Raw genomic sequence first — 25,720 nt, forward strand, 5'->3', positions numbered from 1 at the left:
TAAAGCTTTTAAGGGGATTTCTGAATGCACGCTCCACCCGCAGAGTATTTATTTAATTACCGAGTCAAAGAAGTCGCATGCGCCTGCATGCAAAATAGCCAAGGGCTGCGGAAAATCCATCGGACTCGGCCATCGGATTTCCAGCCCCATCATCATCATCGGTGGCCACTTCATTTATCAGGCTTTGGCACTGACAGGACGTCCGAGTTTGCATCAAGTTTCGCCTGCCGCCTATCCTTTTCGGGATTTGATTAACGAGCCGTGGCTTCGGACAACTTTTGGCCAGCTCCCCACTAGTAAGCCCGGCCAAAACCAGAGCGGAGCAAAAACAGCAACCAAAGTAACAACAACAACAACAGCAGATGTTGAGCAGAGGCAGTGCGGAATTGTCAAGTCATATTTCATTTTTGGTCAACGCCCACGCCGGACAAATTCGAATGAAACATCATATCGCATTTGTATCTCGCCTTTTTCCTGCGCTACACGGCTTTTTGGAGCTGGAGCAGCGGCTTTTGGGTCGAGTGTCGGGCGACAAACAGCGACGCATTTGCGTGACAAGTTTAGCCCTGTCCTCCCACTTCAGGCAGCAAGCCAGTCGACCTTGCCGCCAACTTACCTTCACACTCAGAAAAATCATGGCGAGCTATAAATATTTGTCACAAAATCAGGAATTATATCAATAGGAATTTTCTTTAGTTCAAGGTATTTTAGTATTTTTATATTTTATTTTATTATTATCACAAGAATAATATAAAAACAAGTTCTTTCCCTTTAAAGTTATTTTAAAGGTAGTTTCAGCAGCTGTTGTGAATTTTTTTTAATAGACAATCACAAATTTTATGGCCTTGTAGAGGGTGCTTAATCACTGTGTATCTGCACACACGCCCAGCCAAGCGCTCTTAGGAACGGAAAGCCCAATACGGGAGGCAGCAGCACGTGCTTGCCCTTTGACAACGCGGCGTATGCGTAATGCGGGCTAAGAACCTAGCTGCTTGAGCACTCCCACTCTTTTGACTGTTTCGGCACGTGAGTTATAAATAATTATAGACAACGGAGCAACCAAAAATTATAACATTAAGCCCAAATAACATGCGGGGCACGTTTTAGCTGCCTTTGGCTTAACTGCGCCTGCGACTCGAATAATTCGTGGGAGGACCAAGAACCTCCGACGGTCGCGACCGCCGCACAACGTGACGTGGCCCAAATTGGAATTATTGCCATCATGTCACTCGATTAGTGGCGTTAAATTGCCAAAGCTACCTCTCATCCCAGAATCTCTGCGATGGAATCATTTGCATCTGCTTTGATACGCTCGCTTCGCTCGAGCAAAAATGCGTCTGCTTCGCATTTTGTTTAGCGCTTTATTGTCCTCCTCGTCGCCGCTGGCGGCTATCATTTAATATCCTGTCACTTAAGGACTGCCACGACGGGCTGAAACGTGGCAGGTCCTTTTTTTCACGTTTCCTTCTCTCTTTTTCGCCAAAAGTTTTCAAGCACTTCCCGGCAAGTTTAAAGGACACTTAGGAGTGGGCAGCCAAAGTACATATTTGTGGCAATAATATTGTTTCTTGGCCTAAATTGAACTAATCCATGTTTGAATAGAATTGACATTTCGCCTGTGGTCATGTTAAATTGTTGGAATAATTCCTCAAATCATTGTGCAGCCCAAGGCAGGCAAGTAATTTAAACCCAAGCACAACAATCGAGGCAATTGCATGGAATTCTCCAAAGCAATATTCTGATATTGATATTAAGTTCCATGTACTACTCAATGAAATGAGATGTTCATAATTTTGCTATCTGTGTGCAATACATGAAACTTAATTTACCAGAATTATATTCTGGGAATTCTGATGCACAGACAAGTTAAAGTAAAAGTTTAAAGACAAATCAAATTAATTTTTTAATATTTCTAAGGCTTATTCAGCTGAATTGAAAGTAATATTGAACTCACTGCTGCTATTTCGAACCCAGCTATTCTCAATCATAACTGTTTATTTTGCTCATGTTTAGATTGTGAAATGGAAACCATTGAATGTTCATAAACTGAATCCCGAAATTGAGGTTGCAAACGAGGCAAAAATTTCTGAAAGGAGCCCGATGAGAAAACAAATATCATGTAAATTACATACCCATGTAAGCTAGTTTTTCAGCTCCAGAAATTTTCATTAAATTAAATTTACACAGCCCGACCACCTTGGCTTCTCCTTTTATCAAATTCCACTCGACATTTTGTTGATTTTTTGGCTTGACCATTCTGGCTTTCATTAAAATTGTTACACAACCTTCAGGAGAAGCAGATACTCGTGTGTTTACCAACATTTGGAGTGCCCTCCTGCATAAAATGTTATTTTCATGTAGCAGTTTTGGTCTAGCTTACCGTGTCAGCAAGTTGTGAGAGCCATCTTCAAATTCAACCAACTGGGAGTTTCCCCCAACACCTGCCGGCTGAGCAAATATTGAAATTGACACGTGTCAAATGAAATTTAAAAACACAACTATGAATTCAATGAAAGTTAGCTCCTATGCCATTCCCCTGGGTGAAGCAAATATAGCTCGGGGCTTAGGCGACTCGGCAATTTCCTGTATTTTTAGATCACTGGCTTTGAATTTTTAAGACCAAATCGAGCACACAAATCCGGGACGCCGCAGCAAAGTCAATTCAAATTATGCATAAATCTCAATATAATTGACATTGAACGACAAACTTTTGCTACTTTGCGGAGAAATTTTACGAGACTATTTTTACCATTTGAGAAGGCGTCTTCTGGTCTGAGACAGGCTATTAAATCCAAGTCAAGACCAGTGCCCCCGTCGAAAAGTTGGCCGACGTGAGTGAAAGGACGACTTCGGTTTACCCAACAGCCACTCACTTTTCTCCTCTTTTATACCCATATATAACTGGCTCTTTTCGTGTGTGCATGTTCATTGTGCAAATTATGCGAAAAGTTATCCGTTGGCCTGAGTGCGAACTCCCGACTCCCGAAAGTATATTCAATTTAGTATTGCACTTGCCGCTGGGCAGTTGCACTCTCGGAAAATCTCAGCCGCAAATGCCTCTAAAATAGCTCAGAAGCATTTTGCGGCTTTTCCCTTCCGGCCGAGAACGACTTTCCATTGAAACCCTTCTGCGGTTCTCCGGCTGTCTGAAAAAGCGATACAAAAACGTTCTCCTACATTCTTGGTTTTCCTACTGTCTTTAAATCGAAAGGGTAAATACAGCAATAGCTAAGTCTTTGGAAATTGTTCTTAACTGGCCATTACAATTTAATCTTAGGTAATTATGTGTACAATATTAATAACATGATTTGAGTTTTATAAGTGTGCTTTATATTCAAAAGGTATTTAAGATTCTAAAATTTGAAATCTGTTATTTCATTTTTAAGGATACTAACACTATTTTCAAATGCGTTCATCAAGTTTCAGTTTTTCAGTTTCATTTTAAATTCTTTGGAAACTTCTAGCCATCCGTCTCTAATAGTTCGTAAAGATTTAAACAGTCGTTATTAAATTAAGTGCTCCGGGTTTACAGCTTATTTGATTAACTCGAAGAGGCGGTCGGGGAAATGCGAATTAGGCTCTGCCGGGGAAACATCTGCAGCTGAAATACTTATCAGTGTCATGTGCGGTTGTCGCATAAATGTCTCAAAAATATGCTCTTGTGCGGCCGAAAAACAGAACCATAAAGATGAAATATGTGTGTGGGATCCATGCATTGCTCACATGCTCACATGCTAAATTCGCCCCGGCGTCGACATCTTGTAATTTTATTTTATTATGCCCAAAAAGGACGAGCCTTGTGTCTCCTGTGTATATGTATGTTTGTATGTATGTGTGCGTGTGTGTGTGTTTGGACCTTTTATATCCAGCAAGGAGAAAAGTTTGCAATATCTTCCGATGTTCCGGTTGTCTCAACAAATTGGCAAGGAAATGTACTAAATAAACTGCCGGCAGCCGGTATTGATGGCATGGCTAATGACCTTGAAAGTGATATGGGATCCCTTTGGCTACCTTATTGTTTTGGGGCTTGTTTTGGCAAAGTTTCATCATAATTTGATTGAAACCAGTGCGACGACCCCGAAAAAATCGAAGGATACTTTACGCTGCTTGTTTCACTTTAAATTATTTAAGGTTCTCTTCGTGTAATTCTAAGCTTTCTGTATTGATATAAGAAAAACAAAGCTGAGAGAAAACCTTTTCGAAACCTGAAAAGTCAATGGTAAGCAAGCTTTGCTTTCCGTTGTAACTTTAGAAGTTGCCATGTTATTCTTACCGATAGGAAAACTTTGAGCTTGCGTGAATTGAAACTTATAGATGATGGTGAAAATCTGGATGGGTTTCCATTGGGTGTATGTACTCGAATGCTCGTATTTAAGCAGAGCTGCAATAACTATGCACTGCACAACAACGGAGGGGAAACAACGATATTACAAGTGCTTTGTAATCTATTTGAAAACTTTTCCCCAGCAGGAAAACACACGCCTGCACGAACCCCAACGAGAATAATAAAGCAGAAAATGGTGGGCGAAGGGAAAAGGGGCCAAAGGGGGTCTGCTAAAGAGTCCGTAAGAAAAACTCTCGTAATAGACAAACAATGAGTATAATGAAACGTTAAGGCGTCGTGTAATGACGCAACGGAAGCGAAGCAATTTACGTAAGCTTCCAGAGTTAGAAGTTTAATGAATGCGAAGAATAGAGCGCTCAGCTTAATGACGCTGCTGAATGGTGGAAAATCGGAGGGCGGAAAATCGAAGCAGTCACCACTTTATATGCCACATTAGAGCAATGTCAATAGCAGGAGCAAAAGTTGCGGCGAAAAATGAAAGCCGGAAGGAAGCATCCGGCAGAAAGACAGAACGACTGAAGGACGGACAGACAGACACCTCGGCCACCTTTCTCCTCGACTTTTCGCGTTTAGCGAGGCGGAAACAACACAAAAATAAAGCTGTGTAAATATACAACAAAAAGTAAAGGAGACGGGAATAGAATGGCAACCAGCACTTAATACAAGGCAATAGCACTCGACGAGACACCAAGAGCCACAACAATTATGGCGGAATCTCGATGAGGTGGCCAACTAGGATGGAACAATTGTATACCCAGAAAAATAAAATAAAATATTAAAACTATTACATTTTTTCTTGATTAAGGTTAGTCATGATATATTCCCTCCACACCTTAGCTAAAAGTTCTTTCAATAAAGCTTGTAATGGATCCCTAAATTTGTTGTGCTGGGAAGGTAAAGAACCTGTTGAGTATTGGCTCAGCTATTCAGACGTGTCTGAGCTGTCGGGAAAAACAGAAAACATAGCTTCGTATTAAAAATTCAATAGGAAAAAATGTGCTTACACAAAACTTGTTAGAAATTTAATTGAATTTTTTGTCCCTCCTTTATCTGTCTGCGCTCACCATGTGATTTTCCAACACAAACAACCATTTATTTATATATATTTGCTTTGGGACGCAGACAGGGACTACGGACCAAAAAGGACACGGACTCCCACTCATATGGATGTATGAAAATTTTGTTGTAGTTTCAGTTTTCCGCCCTTGCTAAGCTGGCAGCTGTCAATGGCGCGATTTCTGGGAAAAGCGAGACTGCTGAAGGTTTGCTTACTCGGTCTCGCAAAAGTTGGAGACTGTGCCGAGTTTTCCTGAGCATATGGATAAACACTGGCTCCATCTTCAGATTCAAGACAAAGTTGTCAGTGGAAAATTTTGATAAGCAGGTTCATAATTGCTCAAGTGGCATGAGCTTATTTTTGTATACTTTTTCGGAGCAGAAAATCTATTTAAAGACTTGAATACTGCTTTAAATATACTCATGTGTTTTTATTAAGAAATAAATTGATTTTTAGGGGCATGGGGTTATTTATGTACGCGTTAAAGTGCATTTTACATGCAGATTGCGTTTTAATTACTTTACAGATTAGATTGGAAAGCCATCGTTTCGTTGCTAGGTTTCATTTGAATAAAAGATTTTTACCGGCGCCACTGCGGAAATGCAAACAAATCAATACAAGTGTTCGCCATATTTAAAATGCAATTGCAAATTGCAAGTCATTGCAAATGAGGTGAATGCATAGCTTTCTCCCTTCCGCTCTGGCTGGCTTTCACGCTCTCGATTGCCAGCTGGCAGACCTCAAAGAAGGCCAGGAAGTACTTGGCTCACTAAAAATAGAAGTGTCAGCGGCACTAGAAAAATGCCCAACAAAGGAACCGAACCGAATGGAACCGAAGGACTCGAAGGATCCGAAGGGAAAGCAAAGGCCAAAGTCAGAGACAAGCACCTGGCAGCCAGGTGAGGACGAACTTGTGGGTCACACGGAAGCCAAAGCCAAAGCCATTTGCATTATTGCCAGCCGCCCACTTTCGGGGAGGGGCTAAGGATCTTTGCGGATGTCGGGAACTTGAAACGAAATCAAAAGTCAAAATAGGCGACAAGGGGGCAGAGGGGCAGGTGGGGAAGGTGGGGCAGATGGTTCATGGGGTGAAAAACTGAAAATGAAGATGCCTCTGTCGAGGCGAATTGCGTAAGGAGAATGATTTCGCCGAGCCTGATAAGAAGGTCGTCGTCGTGGGCCACCCCTAATCGACCTCCAGCCATCCCATCCCATCCCAAACCTTCCCATCTCATGGCATTTCATTCCAGCAAACCCAAGCCAGTGGTAACCTCGATTCAGTGAACAGCTTTCGATTTCCGTTCGAGATCCGACGGCCTGGGAAAATGCGTTTATGGCACATCGATGGAAATCGAAAGGCCATTAAATAGTTTACTTTATGCATGGCAGGCAGATTTCTGCCCTACGGTTATTTACTCGCCCGTAAGTCCCATCCTCATCAGGATGATGATGATAGACCCGTCAAGCGCTTTGAGCCGAGTTAACATCAACCACATCAACGACTTTTCTTTTCTTCCACCTTCTCTGTTCTCTGTTCTTGTTTTTTTTTTTTTTTTTTTTTTTGGCCCTGCACGTAGTCACCGCATTGAGTTCCTTGCCTTCCGGATTCCTAAGTGTCCTGGCCAGCAAGTTGTGCGGAAGTGTCTATCATATGCATGTTAATAGCTTCCCACAAGCGAGTCCTGTGGTCCCTCAATTTTATCTTGCGGCAGGGATTATGCCATGCATTCTAATCCCACACAAAAGCTCTTCAAAATGAGGAGATACAGGTGTAAATCCTGCATGAAAATGCAGATTTCGACAACAATATCTTGCAATTAAATCGGAAGTATGATAGGCATTCCTCAGCTGGCTTTAAACTAAACCAATAAAGAGATAAAACAGAATACCAAAGCCTTTAAAAAGATTCATGTGCAAATATATTTGCTGCCGTTATTTAAGCCTCGTATTTATTGTAAATATTTTTTCATATCATATGTCCAGGGATGAAATCCCAGCTCTTTTAGCGCGACAGCAGCGGCAACAACATTTTGATTAAAGAAAAACTTGCACATGTATGGAAAATCCCTTTGCGGATTTTTCGCTCGGCGGTAATGTTTTTGCGTGCTGTCAACACAAATATTTGACCGCATAACAAAAAAGTTACAGAAACAAAGCCCCAAACAACGAAAGTTCGCAACATCGGTTACAACCAGCAGAAACAACTGAAATCAGCAAACAGTGGCTTCATGCTTCCGACATTATTCGAATTTTGTACATGCATTAAAATCACAAACGGAGTGGCTGGTCACCATATAAGCTGGATTTTAAGCCCTAACCAAAAACAGATGTTGATTAAATCTTAAAGGTATTTACCATTAAGTATGGGAAGGTTTTAAATGATATGTTGAACATATCCTTCGTTGCCCAGTCATAAAGCTGGTCAAAAAAAGGAAGCAACCCCGAAATACTTCGCGTGAGAGCCGAGATTGAATCACATGAACAAGGACACACACTAAACACATCCATATGAATAAACATATGAATGACCATGCAAATGTGTCGACGGGACGCGCGAAATGCAAATGAAAATGATATGTGTTTAAAGGGCGAAGGGGGATCAGAGTCAAAAAACTGTTGTCAGTCAGCGAAATGAAATAAAAAGGGAGCCGTGAAATCCCAGGCGGGCTAACAACCGTCATCTCTGGCCTCCTTCCGATGCTCCCCATAAATTTGGATGACAGCCGAGGTGACAACGTGTCAACAAGCGCCGCGGGCGACTGCCACGCCCCCCAAATCGCAGCGCCCACGCACACATGATGGGTCATAAACCGAGCATCAAATGTCTGGCAAATCGGGCAATTAAGGATCAGCTTTAAGGTGCGCCCTGCCAGCCAGCGTGTACACACTCTTTAAACCATTAATTATTCTGCAGTAGCGGAAGTTGCGGAAAAGTTAATTGCCAGAGAGTTGTAATGAAAATCTACCAAGGGTAAACATATTGAGGTGTAGAAAATAAACAAGGTGTTCTCTCTTGTTATTTTAAAATACAAAAAAAGGAAATACATTTTTATCTACCAGGAGTACATTGCAGTAAAGCTCTTTCCAAAATATTCGTTTCCAAGGAGGGTTTCAATACGAAATGGGATATTTTTTAAGACGAGATGATATCCTTCACAGGCCTCCCTCCTTATTATTTCTTATCACTGTTGCTGTTGTTGCTGGGCCGTTATCGCTGTTGTAAGTGGCTGTCGCTGTCATCTGCCAGAGGCAGAAAAATAAAAGGAAGGGAATGAGATTCGCCCCTTGGCCCCAACTCCGCGTCCAATTTGCTCCACGCCACTCCACTCATATTTCTGTGATTTGTTATTGAAATTGTTATTTTTTCTGGTTGCCCCCCTCCGTGGAATGTGCGGCAGAGCAACAGCAGCGAGTTGGGGCAGGCTTATTTTATAATCACAGCAATTTTCGAGCTTTGGCTCAATGCTTTTTTCTCGGCTCACATATTTGCATTTTATTATCGCTCGCCCTTTTTATTGACACAAATCATTTAGGTTGTGTGCGTGTGTGTGTGCGTTCGTTCAAGTATGCGTGAGTTTTATTTGTCGTCAGGTATTTGATATTTTATTTCTGATTGCCTCGGGATTTATGCTGATGTTTATTTTGTTTGCTTATTTGCCAAATATTTTAAAAGGATTTTCCTCGAATTCAACCAATTTAAAGAGATGAAGATACAAAGAAAAAGTTTAGCATACAACATCATTAAAAAGTTGACAAAAAAGCATTGTAAATACAATTCACAAGTCATGTCTCAAATAAGAATACAAGTTTTCTATAATACGACTAAATGGACTTACAAGATTCTGTTTAAATCAAACTTTTAACTACCTAATTAGTCGAGACAGTGACTCACAATTATCGCGTTTAATTTGCCCCAGATGAACTCATAATTTCTGGGGGCATTAAACTTCCCTAATCTCTTCTCCATTGCGAAATCCACAAATGGACTTAACGCAATCGGCTAACCGAGAAAAACAACCCAAACCCTTTTGGCCAGTCACTTCCTTGCTATTAAGCTCGTTTGCTGGGCAAACAGTTTTCAGGGGAACTGTATCCCAGTGATGAAGGATGCTGTTTGAGGAAGGCGAAACTAAAATTGAAATCGATGCCGCCACAGAAACCGGAGTAGGGAAGTCTGACAAAGGACGGTGCACACAAAGCCACACATGTGGGAACACGCAGCAGTCCATTCATAAATCATCATATTTTCACCCGACTTTTTTTCGATATTTTTCGTATGGATTCCGTTCTCCTGTGCGGGAATTGTTTGCCTTGGTTTGGCAACGCGGAAAAAATACAAATATTGGTTATAACAGTTCGGACAAAGGCTTATGTTCCCATGAACGAAACTACACATATATATCTTCCATTCAATTCTGTATGCACAGTTTTTCCACAGTTGTTTCGGCGTTGTTTTGTCATTCACTCAATTTGGCAAACAACCGAATCATTAGCTGGACCCTATTTCCCCCCATTGCCATTCCGCCTGGCGTCGCCCTTATATCCACTTAAACTTACAACAAATTAAATAAGTTTCAACTCATTTACCAAGTCATTTTCCTGCCAACTTTGCTCGTCATCAGCTTCGTCAGCTATTTGTGTTTCTGTTTAGTTTTATGAGGAGCCCTTGCGCCCCATTGTGGCCCCACTTTGGCCCCATGCAAAGCGGCATTCACACACAAAAGAAATCGGCTAAAAATTTATTTACCCTGACTTTGGCGGCGGAACTGGAAAACGGGAAAGTTTTGCGCTTTTGTTTGAAATTTGTTTCGCATTTGTAAGTTGAAATGCTTTCGCCAAGAAAAGCGGCCTCACAAAAATACAAAAAAAAAACAGAAAGACAGAAACACAAATAAAAGCATTGTCCTGCCCCTCAAAGGAGAAGCAAGGAACCGGGGCACTGAGGTTCCACAAAACCCATCCCAGACAGACCCCAATCTCGGGTTCCGTTTGCCGATTTCCTGGAGAGAAATGTCGGAAAAGTTTCCCTTTTTCTGGACGGCCAGCGCCAGGTTTTATTCAATTTAACACGCTCTCCCTGTTTCCCTGTTGGCTTCCAGAGATTTCGGCTTAAACAAATTTCGTTTTTCTTCGTTTTAAAGGCCCAACTACCGTCTGCTCCCCAAATTGATCTTATTGACACTTTACTTACGGCCCAAATGGGCTGGGACGCGCCTACTTCCAGACGGAACCAATGACCGTGTCATTTGTAACGTTTTCGCTTCGGACTCGGGGTCTCGGCATTATTGCAATTTGAGCGCTTGATGGGCGCGAAATCAGGGACTGGAAAATATTGCCTGGCCATAAACAAATCCTTATGGTTGCTCCGAAAAAAAAAACCCATCGCATGCAACAGATTCCCGTTCCTTTAGGGCCTTTCATTTGAAGTAAAGTGGCATTGGGAAATTGGCTGAAATGGATAGGTCATTGGGTCAATTTGTTAAAAGGAAATATTTTAAGTCCTTCGGCTCGACCCGGCTTTAAATTTGATCTAAAAAAGGTTGCAAGGAAATATTGTACAAAAGTAAATGGCTATTTTAGTTAAGTTAAATGTTTTCTGAAGTAATCTTTATTTAAATATTTGAAGCAACTTCAATGATACTTGAGCAATAACTTCGTTTACGCTTTATGCTCTTATCGATCCATCTTCGTCTCGAAGATATCTCATTTTGTGTTCGGTGTGCTCGTTAAGAAATTCCTTTTCCCAGCGGCTATACGAGTTCATGTTCGACCAGATTCTGGACACAAATCCCACGCCCGAATCTCAAGGCACACGCAACAACAGGGTAAACACGAGTATCACTCACCAAATATCCCGGATGCCCAACCTCCGACCGCCCGACCACCAAACCTATTTGCACAGGGAAAAAAACCGGAGAGGAAATACTACACTACCATAAAATATGTGAACATTATTGAAAACTTTTTTAAGCTATCTGTGATTAAATCGAAAGTGTATTTAATAGAAATCATTATTGTTATACAAACACTTTTTTATACACAAACTCTTTTCAATTAAAAAAATATTAATAAACATTTCTTAAAAGTAGTTCACAAATTCTCAACTATATTCCGATTTCCCTCAGTGCCCGAGCAATTGTACTTTTATGGGAACAGGGCGAGGGTGCCGCGCTGAGTTATGACGTCCAACAGCTGTGCAAAACGATGGCCACAGCATCGGGAATAGCCGCTCATACTCATACTCGTATGTGGGCCAGTTGGCCTGAAATATGTTGCATAAGCCCCCTCGGGAGGGGCGGGTAATATCATTTGGCAGCTCCCGATTGAAGTGGGGGAATCGCGGGGAGGGATGGCGAAAGCGAAGGAGTATTAAATAAAAATGGCCGGGCGACAGTTGGGACTTGCATTGTTGCCAGCCAACCGTACAGTAAATCATAAATCGTGTGTACTCATAGGTGGAAGTATTGCAGCCACTTAATTCAGTCATAAGTCGGGCGGGGAATACGGGTATTTACAAGAACGGAATGTACAATGGCTGAGAATCTCTATTTTTTTTTGCCGTTTTGCAGGATACTTTCCTTTGGGCTCGGAGCACTGCTTGACCTGGATCTGCCTGGATGTCCTCTTCTGCACGGCGAGCATCATGCACCTGTGCACCATCTCCGTGGACCGTTATTTATCGCTGCGCTACCCGATGAGATTTGGACGGAACAAAACCCGCCGGAGAGTCACACTCAAAATTGTTTTCGTGTGGCTCCTGAGCATCGCCATGAGTTTGCCATTGAGCTTGATGTATTCGAAGGTAAGTGTTAGTTATGTTATGTTATTGGCTTGAAATCACCTTGAAATTATTAATATAATTTAATGTATAATATATTGAACACTAACGAAAACATTTAAGACAGAAATAAATACTTAAGAATTTTGTGCAAGTGTTCTAATCCCCATTTCCAATTATAGCGTAATAATTAAAACCAAAAACGAAACAAAGGCGCAAAAGTAAAGCCAGTTAATTCAGATTTTCTTTTGTTAGTATAGTATAGTAACTTTAAAAAAAAGTGAAGTAAATGCATACGTACTCGTATTTCATGGGTTTGTAAACCTTTTGATTTTAATCAGAGGAGAAGAGGGAAATGCCTAGGAATCAAGCGAATGTGTTCCTTACTCAACCAAATTAAATCCAGTGCTGTGCTGATATATCTTCCATTTCGTTCCAGAATCACGCCTCGGTGCTGGTGAATGGAACTTGCCAGATACCGGATCCGGTGTACAAGCTGGTCGGCTCCATTGTGTGCTTCTACATTCCGCTGGGCGTGATGCTGCTGACATATTGCCTGACCGTCCGCCTTTTGGCCCGGCAGAGGCAGAACCTGGGCGGTGGCCAGCAGACGGCGGCAGCCACTCCCGGATGGGCCAGTGGGTGGCTCGGCCAAGCTCCGGCCTTGGGTAAGGAATCAACGCCCTCCTGACACTCCCCCTTTCCGCCCAGAAGAGCCTACGAAAAGCTGCAGAAGAAGCTTAATATGATTTTCAGTTTGCCTAAAATTTGCATTTCATTCTCGGTTGCACTTTTTGTACTCGAAACTTTACATGGCACCAGATGAGCGAAGAGAGGGGATGGTGGGTGGCAGAGGGGGCTTGGAAAAGTGTTGAAACGGGGGACAACACTAGACAAACAATGCAGAGACATGTGCCGGATACTCCCGGAATCCATGTCCCAGGGATTTCTGGGCCCAAAGTGCGACTAAGCCGCAGCAATGCACACAAAATCGACATTGCCGTCGACATTGAACCGAGCGGATGAGGGTAAACACTCCACTCGAACCACCCTCCCGCCCACTCACAAACACAGCCCTAAAAAGAGGAGGAAAAGCCGGGCCGTGTGTGTAGATAGCTAATTTCCACGCTGCCATGAATCGAAAGGCAGCTACGTAAATGGCTTGTAATGCTCTGAGAGCTTTTCCCTTGAACTCAACTAGTTTTAAAACCGAAGTTTCAGGCTTCAACTTTTTAACGATGGTTCGTTGTTCACTCGGTGAAGGATGTTTTTCAATTTAAGGCTGGCGATTTTTAAGTCATTTTGTGAACTCAAATTCTAATTATCAGTTTATTTTTACATTCACCTTTTAAAGTTAAGTGATTGATCCCCAAATTTTCAAGCTGGCTTAGACTTCTTTATTTATTGATATTTTTAAAGGGCTTGAATATTTCAAAAATAATTTATAATGCTATTTGTGTTCCACAATTCGACACTTATTTAAACCAATTGCTGAATTTCTTCAGATCCATCAGTGCCATTAAGTGACCCACTTCTTGAGCCTTCAGCTTAAACCATTCAAGATCCCTCGTTTCCATTATCCTTCTACAATTCAATAGACCAGATTCAATTTATTTTAAGCATAACTAAGTGGTTCCTAATGCCTTTGTCAGCCCGCAGAATTTATTCAGCACTGTCCCCGTTTCTCATCCGATTGGTTTGCACCCCCAGGGGGATCGGGGGTAATTTTCTGGGGACAAGCGAGAGTCGAGAACGCCGAAAGTCAATACAGACGGGGAATATTTAATGGACTGGTGGCTGCAGCTGAATGGCATGAACTGCAGCCTGCAGGGCCTTCCGCCGAATCCTGGCGAGCATTTAGGGACGCCTCGCAGAACGCGGTGGCCCCGATTCGCTTGAGTGGATTTGGTGCCTCAGCTGCAAGGATTAGGGTTTCTCTAAATGTGTGTGTGTGTATGTGTGTGTGGGTGAGTGTGTATTCAGCTTTGTCGGTGGCATGGATTTGGGCAGTTATTTTAAGCCAAATCTCTGCTGTAAAGCGTCCGCATTTCGGTCAGGCACGTAGTTGAAATTGCCAGATTGTTGGACATACAGAGAGAGAAAAATAGTCGTAAATTTATATTTTCCTTTTAAACCATTTGTCTAGTTTAATGGAGTAGTATTTATACGGGGTAAAATATAAATTTATAAGATGAAACATAAAGGGCTGAGAATATTAACAACTTAAAAATGTTAATTTATTTGTAATAAAATTTTCTATGTACTTTATAACTTAACAAACATATTTTTATGTGTACGTGAGTTCGGTTCATTGGTGTGTGTGCTGAAGCGGGTTTATTAGCGCATTGGTGACTTTTCGTGGCGCACTTCTGGGCTGACTGCCATTTAATGGAAACTGTAGAGGTATTTAAACACCCGTTCGTGCTCCACAGAACGACGATGCACCTGGCGCCGCCTCCTGAAACCGGGACCGGGGAACGCCTCCTCCGTGCTGCACGCCCACTCCGCCAATTCCACGGACACGGATCTCAGCACTTTGGACAACCACGAGCTCTGGCTGCCCGATTCCAGGTGAGTTACCCCCAACTACCCCGCAGAGGGTATGGATTAGCATATTAATTATATATGTGCATCTGCAGCATAAAGGAGCCCACGCCGACGACAATGACGGCTCTGCACCAGTTTGGCGCCGAAATGCTGAAGCTCTCCCGCGGCCTGGAGTCGGTGGCCTCCTCCTCCACCACGGGATCGCCCACCAAATCCGAGTTTTCGCTATCGAACCACCTGCAGCTGCAGTACCCCAGCAGTCCCCAGCGATACGCGACCCACCAGCAGTCCGTGCCTCAGTCCCACCAGCCGCATCATCACCACAATCAGCCGAATCCCGGAAGCGCATACCACCAGCAGACCTCGCCGAAGAATCGCCAGGGGACCACCGCACTGGGCTTGTCCACCACCACGCTGGGAATCGAGCGGGAGAGCACCCGGAACTCCTTGGCCAGCAGTCGAATGGGGGAGCAGAGCGACGGGTGAGTGGGGAGGTCCTTTAAACTACAGAAATCACAATTGCCAAGGGACACAAATGGTCGCGACAGATAAAAGCCATTTAATAAACGGTTTCATCAAGCTGTGATATAAATTCCAAGTGAGCACCTACAGGTGTTTCCGTTTAAAGAAGACTTTAATTCAGTCTAGTAGATTTTAGTTTGCAGTATTTAAACCTCTTAGCAGCACAGCATTCGTAAAGTGATGTTGGAAAATAATTAAATTTGCTCCCCACTTAAGCAGCAAGCAGTGTTTCCATTGTGTCAAATAATATTATCACAGACAATTAAATTCACTCAACTGTATCCCTTTCGTGGGTCCCAAGTTTCAGGAATAATTCGCCATACCCCCTAGGAGTGTAGACAATTGTGTGCTGTGAAAGAAATCCGGCGAAGTACCTGGAAAAGCGAAAAGTTTTCCTGGCTCTTCACCTGACAAAAGGACAAACAGCTGCGACCGACAAACCGTTTTGCCAGAGTGATCCTTTTTAGTCACTCGCTGCTCCTTTTGTTGGTTGGCGCATTTTCAGCCGGGTTTTCAAGTCGCAGTCCCACTTTTTGGCAACCAATTCCAGGCCAAGTGTGCTGACCACACCGAAAGCCAAAGCCAAAGCCAAGGAAACTGCTCACCTCGAGTCCTCTTTGTGACTCGTTTACTTTCTCCTTTCTCCTTTTCTCCATTTCTCCTTTTCCGTTTATTTTTCGGTGAGCTCCTTTTTGCGGCTGTGCCTTTTATTGTGCCTCCGTTTTCCACTTGTTGTGAAATTTTTCGTAATAATTAATTTTTTTGTACGTTGTCGTTTCCCTTTTGTCGGTGCAAACTGTTTTTTTTTTTGGTTCTTTGGTTTGGGCCAAAGAAGAGACGGCACTCCCTTTTCATTTGGCATTCGAGCCGCTCAAGTGATTTCGACGTGGGCGGCAACCGAGGCCTTTAACTTAAATGTGTTTTTCATTAATTTTCTAATTTTAGTCGACTGGCTTATGTTGGGATAAAAGATGCGCCGAGAAATTCAATTAAAAAATTGAAATCATAGAGAGCGAATATTTTTGTACTGCCAGGAATGTAACAAGAAATCAAAGCAGTCTGGCATATTAAATATTAGGCATCTAATATTCTGGAAACTAAATTGGAAAATTTATTAAAACGGAGAAATTATAACAAAAATCATGAGACTAATTAAGATTAATTCAAAAGAAAAACCTCTTAGTTTTTATACACAATTAAAAACAAGCTCTTTAAGTAAAAGAGATTTTGTTTGTCAATTTATATTCTTTTAATGTAAATATTGAACTTTAATTTCTCGAATTCCCAGCTCGGCTTTTAAGCCCCAATAAAAGGCAGCTCAACTCGCGAAATGACTGAACACTTTGTGCCGTTCAGACGTTCTCTTTTCACAGAATCCCTTATGCACGTTTGTATCATATATCATTGTGACTGTGCGCTTTTCATCCGACTGAGTGGAATATTGGGTATTGTGCCTCATATCTTCCACATTGTTTGACAGTTGAACGAATTTGCACAATCAATAAAATGGATTTCGGCTTTGGCTTCCTTTTGTCCGCAGAGGATGCAAAGTGGCAAAAGGACGAATCGAATCGAAAGGAAAGGAAAGGAAGCGAAACGGGGTCAAAGTCGAGTGGCTTTTAATTGCAGCACAATTTGTCGTCTCATGCAGTGAAGTCGACCTAAAATGATGTTGGCGGTATTCTAATTTTCGGGATTCCACTCACATAATAACAAAGACGGCGGAACTTGGCCTCAGATTCGAATTCAGCCCAACACTTCGCTTCAAAGGAAAGCAAAGGAAAAGCAAAGGAAAAGCGGGCCTCCAGCGATGTCCTGATGAGCTCGGCAGCTGTTTAATTCCTTTGTGGCTGAAACAATATCAAACTCGGCATCAGCCCGGCTTTGTTTCACTTGCATAATGAGAAGTTGGCCATATCCCCCGATCCCCATTGCTTAGCCCTCCTCCAACGCATCTCAATTTATGCGCACGTCTCGTGCAAACAAATCAAAAACGCGAAGGATGCATAATGAGCTGACATCCTTATCCTGCGTCTTCATCCCCGAGTCGTCTTCTGCGACTCCTGCCCTTCACCTCCGCTTGGCCTCCTGTCTGCTAACGCCTTCATTAGCAGCTAACCATGCCCCCATCCACGCCCCCCGCTTCTCCCCCTTCTGTCTTGGCCAAATAAAGTTGGCGCGCATTTGCATGCAGGGCAAACGGGCGGCACAACAAAACCGCAAAGGCAGCTCGCAAATTTATGCGCTTTATTAAAATGAATGCAAAATGAGCTGAGCAAGGGAGCAAGCTCCATGCACAACAAAAAATTTAATATATATTTATTTTATAAAAGTTTAAAACAACTTAAAGCCTAACTTATCACCTATAACTAAAGAATAGAAACAAGAAAGCTGTCTGTTTTTGATGGGTGTTAATCTAAATTCTCTTCAAACAGAAATTAAATTAATAGTACAAAAAACATTTTTAAAAAAACTATTATTTTTTGTGTATGTAAAGAACCGTGAAAATGTAAAGAAAAACCCTAAGAAAAAAAGTTGGCAGGCGGCGGACCACAAAGCGCAAACACAAAAAATGTTGCCTACTTCTCGGCGCGCTGAAACACAGGTGAACGAAAGGAAAGGAACTGACCACAAAGCATGTTGGCTGCTGTTGAATTGCTGTTAGCGGGTGTTCCCTGCATTGTTTTAGGCTCCCCTCCTTCGAGCAGAGTGTTGCCAATTGGCTGGGCAATTTTAATTAAAAATGTACAACGCCAATGGTGAGAAAATGTAGTAGACACGGAAACAGGAACTAAATCAATAAGTCGGCGGGGTGTAACATGGACATATTTTATACAAACAATTGCTTTAAAAAATATATGCACTAGAAAAAGCTTAAATTGAAATTTCTGTTCTTTCCATTTTAGAGCATTAAATTAGTAAATCAACTTATTCATTTTATCTCATTTGACTTTTCCGAATAGGCCGCTATTCAGAAAGCGTCTTGGCTTCTGTTATTATATTTCTTGCACTTTCACTAATGGGTCACATAATTTTAATGATGCAGGTTGTTCACAAGCATTTTGAGGTATACCAATCCAAAATCGGATATCACTAGGAAAAGTTATAGGTTTCAGGCCATTTTTTGTTTGATTCAGATACTGAATAGAATACTGAAATTATACTACCCTCTTGGAAGAATTTTTTAAAAAATTTTATTGTAATTGTATTTATTTGCAAACGATTCGGGATTTGAATAAAATATCCTTATCTTTATTTCCAGGACTCTCTCCCAGCTTTCTCAGCGAATCCGGGCGTATAAGAAGCGCCGGAGGGCATCTTCGGCGGTTCCAGGACGCGATCGACGCTCCGGTGTGGAGGACGACGACGGCGACGAGGATCTGGACACTCTGACGTCGACGCTGCGCCGCCACAAGCGTCACAATAGCTTGCCGAAGAACGCGCTCTACCCGCGACACACCACCGTACAGGAGAGCCTCGACGACGACGACGAGGAGGAGGAGGAGGAGGTTCGGAAGGAGCAGCAGTCGAAGACCAAGTTCTGCCACTCGGACACGGAGCTGGATCCGCCGCAGAACCAGAAGCAGTGCCACATTGCTGGCCAGAACCACCAGTCGGACTACCTACAGCTGCCCTCCGTGTGCACGTGTCCCTACTTCGGGGACAGGCCGCTCCAGAACTGCGTGAAGACGGCGGAGGTGAAGATCATCTCGTCCGCCTTCCGGGTGACCACCACCACGACAGCGGTGAGCAGCTCGCCCAGCGAGATGGAGCTGCTCATGTGCAGTGCGGGCAACAAGAAGTCGCTGACCTCCAGTGTGAGTGCGGGGATCACGGGAGGATCCTCGGGAGCAGGACCTCCGCAGACAGGTGGCTCCACCTTGAGTCCCCATTCAGCGCAAAATCAAGGCAGCTCGCTAACGGTCCAGAGCGACGGGAGTGGCTTCCTGGCTGCTCCGGGGACGCCCTGTCCCGGAAGGAGAAAGCTGAGCATCTCGAAGACCGCCTCGGTGGTCACCTGGGACTCGGGGCGCCACCGCAGGAGGGGCAGCAGCTTCGGCGGAGTGAGGACCTCGCTGCTGCTTACGCCCACGAAAACGGCCACCGCCTCCACTTCGTCCACGCCGCTGAGGAGATCGGCCACGCTGCGGAGCCACCAGAACATGAACTACCAGGGAGCGGGCGAGTGCGGGGGAAAGGCCAGGACAACTACTTCCTCACCCTGCATGTTGCAAAGGCAGCAGACTGTGCGGTCGCACCACTCGCGCAACTCGAGCGTGATATCGAGGAACTCCTCGCGGCACGGCAGGATCATCCGGCTGGAGCAGAAGGCCACCAAGGTGCTCGGAGTGGTGTTCTTTACGTTCGTGATTCTGTGGTCGCCCTTCTTCGTCCTGAATCTTTTGCCGACGGTGTGCGCGGAGTGCGAGGAGCGGATCAGCCACTGGGTCTTCGACGTGGTCACCTGGCTGGGCTACGCCAGCTCCATGGTGAACCCCATCTTCTACACCATCTTCAACAAGGTGTTCCGGCAGGCGTTCAAGAAGGTCCTGCTCTGCCGCTACTCCAGCACGAGTGCCTGGCGACCCAGCAGATAGCAGACGCCGGTGAAGCCCGGCAAGCTCAAGCCGAATCTAAATCCGCATCCGCATCCGCACAAGTGCGCCAGCGTGGACTTCCAGGACTCCACCACAACTGCTGCCCCGGTGCGGGGTGTCCTCAAAAGAAGTGTGGCGGTGGCAAGTGACATCTAAGTCGGGGGCAAGCGGTCACTTGGCCTGCGGTCCACCGCACAACGTGTCGTATACACAATCTCCGAGGGAAACCCATTCGCATTCCCCATTCCTCACCCATTCGCATTCCCATTCCACTTTGCTCGCACGTGTGTCTTTGGGGCTTAAACGCTTATGTGCCTCTAATTAATTTCAAATTCAATTTGCATGCCACCGAGAGCACATGGCCGAGGAGTGGATTGGACCGGAGTGGCATTCCCACTGGGTTTCCAAGGGTACGGAATTAAGTTCGCCGCAGACAGGAGCATAACGAGCATAGTGTTTCTCCTCGTGTGGTTCCCCCTAATTTTACCCCTCCAATTTCCTCCTTCGATTTCACCCAACTATTTCCATGGTTTTCAGCACTCGGTGGGGTTGCAATTAATTGCGGAATGTTTGTTTTGCATTAATATAATCCCAGAAACCACTTGAGCTTCAAACAAATTGTGTTGAGTGGGCGTCTAAATTTTAATGCACAGGGAATTCACACTTTGCCATTTGTAGATACCTTAATTATTCAGAAGAGTCCTTTCAGAATTATTTCAAAGAATTTGATTAATTTATATGATAGCACATCTTAACAAATATCCTTGAGGCGCGGTCCTTAAGCTAACCAGTTTTCCATTTCTTTAAATTGCCTAAAGAAACAATAATGTCGCCGAGCAAACTCCAATCGATAAACGCTATTTTGTTCGGCATTCGGCAATTATGCATTAAATTTATGGGGAAATTCGCCACCCGCAAATGCACAAAGAATTTCATTTGTGATTTGTGACTTTTGTTGTTTGTTCGAGTGGCTACCACCGCTCGCCGGCCGCCAGATTGCTATTTTTATTTGAAAAGTTCATTCATTTTGTTTTATTTCTGTGGCCAAATGAAAAATTTCAGCTGGTCACGTAAGAATTTGACGGTCAGGATGTGGATGTGGATGTGGATGTGGACGCGGATGCGGATGTAGACGAGGTTCCCAGAGGCCAGGAGGTACAATCCAGAGGCTAAGCGCAAACAAAAAAAAAAGGGGGATGGGAAAAAAAAACAGAGAAAAGCCGGAGCAGCTGCCTGAAGGACATCAAACAACAAGGGGCCAACTGTAATAACGAAAGCCGGATGAAAGTTTCCAATGTGCTGCCAAGTTTTAAAGCCCCAGATGAGCGGTTCCTCGGTGGAGGGGGCCAAATGATAGGTAATGACGCCATTAGTGGCAGCCACTCAAAGGGCCTGTCTCGATGACACCTCACAAACAGCCGGCAAAATTTGTACCATTTTCGCTGACAAATTTTTAGCGCCCCCGAACTTCGGCGAATGTCGCCGACTGAAAATGCTGAGGACAGACATAAGGAAGCCCCCGTGGCACTTGGAAATTTATAGCAATTTTATCGCCGGCGGAAATATTTTTTCCACTTCATTGAATCCCCGGCAAAAGGCAGAAACGAGAAGGCAGAAGGCAGAAGGCAGAAGGCAGGTCGCGGTCCTCGGGTCGCAAAGTGTCGCACTCGGGGAACTTCATTGAACTTTAATGGCAGGCCGGCGGGCAAACAACAAAGGCCGTCAGAGACAGTCGTTGGGCAGGTCCTGAACCCACTTCCGCTTCCTTCAACACCACTCCTTCCGCTGACTCTGCAACATATGCTCGTTTCGAAGGCAAGAAAACAAAAAAAACTAGCAGGAGAACTTATGTGGCAAAAGCCAAATACCCTGAAAAAAACTATTGCAAATAGAAGTCATCAGAAACTTCTCTTGATTTCCCTTATCTGTTCTATTTTCACAGAAATATTCATAATCAGAATATATTTACCACTTTTAAACAGGATGTTTTTATATTTTAAGTTTTCTCCAAAACAACTTTCAAACGGTCCTTCCACAACACAAAATGGCCATAACAAATTCAAAGCCTAAGTACACTGCAAGGAACTTCTCTCTAAACGTTAACTAAAACTTTTCCGGCTTTATTGATCTGATTAAAAAGTTGGAGAGTTTTCAAACTTTCTAAGAGGCAAAATCGTACACAATAGACAAGTATTTGACAGTGGAAAATACTCAACGCATTGCATCAAAACATTGTCTGAAGCACACACAACCTAGAACAACTACACGGTAGCATAAGTTTAAAACGAATTTAAAACAAACTCACAGCAAACTAATGTAACTTGTAATCGGTGTTTTGAGCGCTAAATACTAACTACTAAGACGTTAGTGTACTGTAAATTGTAGTTTGATTTATGAAGTAAATCAAAAAAGGGGAGCATTGTGACAAAACGCTTTTACCAGTAGTCCTAGTCGTAACGAGTGGCATTTCGCAGATGCAAACTCCAAACGTAAACTGATCTATGGAATAAGTAACTCTTGTAAATACTTCAACCACCAACAATCATGTTATGTATTAATTGTGTTTAGCTTAAGACAGTGATTTAAGTCCTGATCGGATTAGATTATAGCGTAGCTTGATCAGGATGTCTTGTGATTTGTGGACAGATAGAACATATTATCGAATGAAAAAAAGTAACTATTACACACCTCCAACAGACAATGGGTAACAAAGAGCATTTTCCAAGGGTCAAACTTATGGTTTCCACACTGCGAAACTTTCGAATTTGTAAGAGAACTTAGAGAAATAACCGAAGACCAAGCTCATGTTGCTTGTTTGTTTTGCATATAAGCTAAATAAATCAAAATTGATTTCCCCGAGACAGATAAATTGATGTATTAAATAAAGGACATATCCCCATGTATAAGTGTGTATTTTACGATAGCCATAGCGAATCCTTCCTAATCTAAGTCAAAGACACTGAAACGTAGATAAAGAAATATGTGAAACATATTAGCTATAATGTATTATGATTTATGAAAAATGTTTTCTCATTGTATTTGATTTGTATTAAATGTGCATTACAACAACTTCCCGCCACTTACTTTTACTGGACAACTTTATTCCTTTACTGGCAATAAAAGTGGTAGTGATAACGATTCAGTCAATCAGTCGAGCCGAACTGATGAAGGCACAAAAAAACCTCAAAGGAAACGCTCACATGGAATCCAATAAAAGCAATGATGGCGAAACAAAGAGCCCACGCATCGATATCCATACGAAATACCACTCAATTAAGCGAGCTGCGTTCGAGGCAGTTTGTTTTTCCCACCATGGTAGAATTATATATGGTTTTATGGAGCGTGAAATACCCTGAAAATTATTCGTGAAAAATAACTGTGTGGGCTGATGATCTCCTACTTTATATTTTTACACAAAAATGCTGTGGTCAGGTATCACAGTAAATCGCAAAGCTCTTCTAAAAATAAACGCCACCTAATGGCACATAATCCAAGGAATGTTCAGAACTGTAGTACAAAGGCGGCAAATGAAAATAGAAGACCGACATGGAATCAAGCGACAGCCTGGGATACAGCTGCAATGCGATTCTATTTCCGCTGCCCACGTTTTGTCCACTCCAACGACATTGCGTATACGACCAGTTGGCCGCTGTGGGCAACATTCAATTGAAATGTGGGCGGCACTCAGGCGTCAAACCAAACAGAACCGAGTTTGCTGCATTAGTGCCACAGGCAAAGCGATAATGATAATTATTCCCGGAAACTTGACAAATTAATGCACGCTAATGCCACACAAATTTTGTGCTTCACGAGGCCGCAGAATTTCGCGGAATGCGCAGAGCAAATCTCCCAACAAAGTGGCAAGCTGAAGCGGAAAAAAGCAAAACAAAAATCAGTAAAAAATGGCCAAAGTCAAAATAGCGACTACTCAGCATCTCTTAATTTTATTTGCAGCTTTAAGGGCTCGTAAAGTAGCGCAAAATGGCGAAGAGGCCGTTTAATGGATTCCCTTTGCCCGTTGCCCGTTGCCCCTTTCCCTTGTGGCAAACGCAAAACGCTGGGGAAAACAGTCCCCTTCACTTGAGGAAAAAGTTACCATAATAAACGTTTTTTGTGCGAAGCGACAACGCCGCCAACTTGAACTTTCTGGCCAAGAGCGCCGGCGAGCAGCCAAAATGCAAAGCGTTCCCGAAACTCTGAAGCACTTTCATCTGGGCTCTTAATCTGCATATGTGTGTGCTCAAAGGTGCGGGTGATGAAAGTTCTCTTTTTGTAAATATTTGTGAATGCAAAAGTCGGGGGACTATCCTGCACTCAAGTCCACGGCCTACAGCGAAAAATTCCACTCACTTTTGTTTGTTTATTGGTCGCGCATATCAGCGGAACAACAAAAGAAAGTAAAGCCGCAGTGGGCGTTAAAATATTTTTGCCCGCGGATAAAAAAAGACAGACAGGCCGTGGGCAATCGACCAATTAGTACCCTACAAACTGAAACAAAGTAACAAATACTTTGACTTGCTTGGCAGGAGAGGTAATTCCATATGTGAAAGGCAACTAAAAGCCATTGAATAGCTTCAATAAAAGTATCAAAAGATAGCCCTTTGCATAAAGGCATCAGAAGTGGAACCTAAAATCAGTTTTTGCAGACCACTTGCTTTGAATGCCAAGACTGATTGTGTAATGGGATTTCGCAGTCCTTGTGTTCAATTGCCAACAGTTTATGTGCAGTTCGTGTGGGAGTGCAGGGTATGAAAAGCCGCAGTTGCTGCAGATTCCCATTTACCCTTGGCTTTCAACCAAATGGACATGAAATCGCACCGACATACATACGTATATGCATAGTATATATTGCAGTAGGGAAATGGGAAAATCAAGCCACCTGCCATGAAAACTGTGTACATTGATTGCATTGATTTATGGCCCAGATGCTGCTCCATGTCGCTTGTTGCGCACTTTATGCCCATTTCGATTGGCTCTTTGCATCAGCACAAAAGACTCAATAGCAATTCCTTTCCTTTCGCCAAGTGCCCTGCAATTCTGCAACATTTTAAAGCCGCTTTGCGGCGAAAAGCCAGCCCACACACATATTGCCCCACTGTACTGTATGGGCCATCAGACTATAGTCACATTATGGCGAATCACAATCAAATAGCAAGACGTTAACAATGGGAGGATGATATCGAAGGGGCAAAGAGACATGCCAGTGTTCCCAAAATGGTAAATATTAAATTTAAAGTTAAATAAAACCTATATTTTCTTTGGCAGAAATTAAATATGTTTCGATTACAGTATTTGAGTTAACCTCTCATTTTTTACTAAAGGAATTCCCCTATTTTTTGTTGATTTTAAATTTCAACACTTGAATTTTTTATTTAAAGCAAAATACATTTTTCAAGGTTTTCAATTAACTTGGGATTTGGAAACTCCCGACGTGGATTTGGGAACCGTTCCGTGGCAAAGACACCGAATGGGGGGAACGCTGCAGGCGGCTAATTGAAAGCCTGCATCTGAATGTGGCTGGCAAATTGGCGAGCAGGTAAAGAAGCCGTTAACAAGGATATCCACTCACCACCACCCACAAGGCTCGCCTTAATGGGAAATTATATGCGGCTTTGTTTTGTTTCAGCCGGCGTGTGGCGTGTGTGTGACTTTCGGGGGGACTCCTTTGTGCTGGCCAGAGGCGAAAGCCCGGCGGTTAAATCGCTTGCAATTTATGTGACAGCATCAACTCGACGACAAAGGCAAACGCCCGCCCACAAAACCCTATTTACCTTTGTGTGGGCTGGCCGACATTGCGTATGCGACATGTTGCACAATGCGAAGGCAATTGGCCTCCGAGTTTCAGAATTACCCGCCTAAATGGGGACAGCATG

General features: G+C 43.3%; 1 protein-coding gene across 1 annotated transcript in view; it reads left to right on the forward strand.

The window, feature by feature from the left end:
- LOC108099658 overlaps positions 1 to 22,882 on the forward strand; it is a 42,805-nt gene extending 19,923 nt beyond the window's left edge. Inside the window, 5 exon segments of the mRNA XM_017203292.2 lie at positions 11,972 to 12,204; positions 12,620 to 12,848; positions 14,613 to 14,751; positions 14,820 to 15,209; positions 18,512 to 22,882. Coding sequence (XP_017058781.1) covers positions 11,972 to 12,204; positions 12,620 to 12,848; positions 14,613 to 14,751; positions 14,820 to 15,209; positions 18,512 to 20,003 — 2,483 coding nt within the window. The 3' untranslated portion in view covers positions 20,004 to 22,882.
- Positions 22,883 to 25,720: the final 2,838 nt, after the last annotated feature.

The sequence above is a fragment of the Drosophila ficusphila genome, unplaced genomic scaffold, assembly GCF_018152265.1.
Source record: "Drosophila ficusphila isolate 14025-0441.05 unplaced genomic scaffold, ASM1815226v1 contig_791, whole genome shotgun sequence".
NCBI lineage: Eukaryota > Metazoa > Arthropoda > Insecta > Diptera > Drosophilidae > Drosophila > Drosophila ficusphila.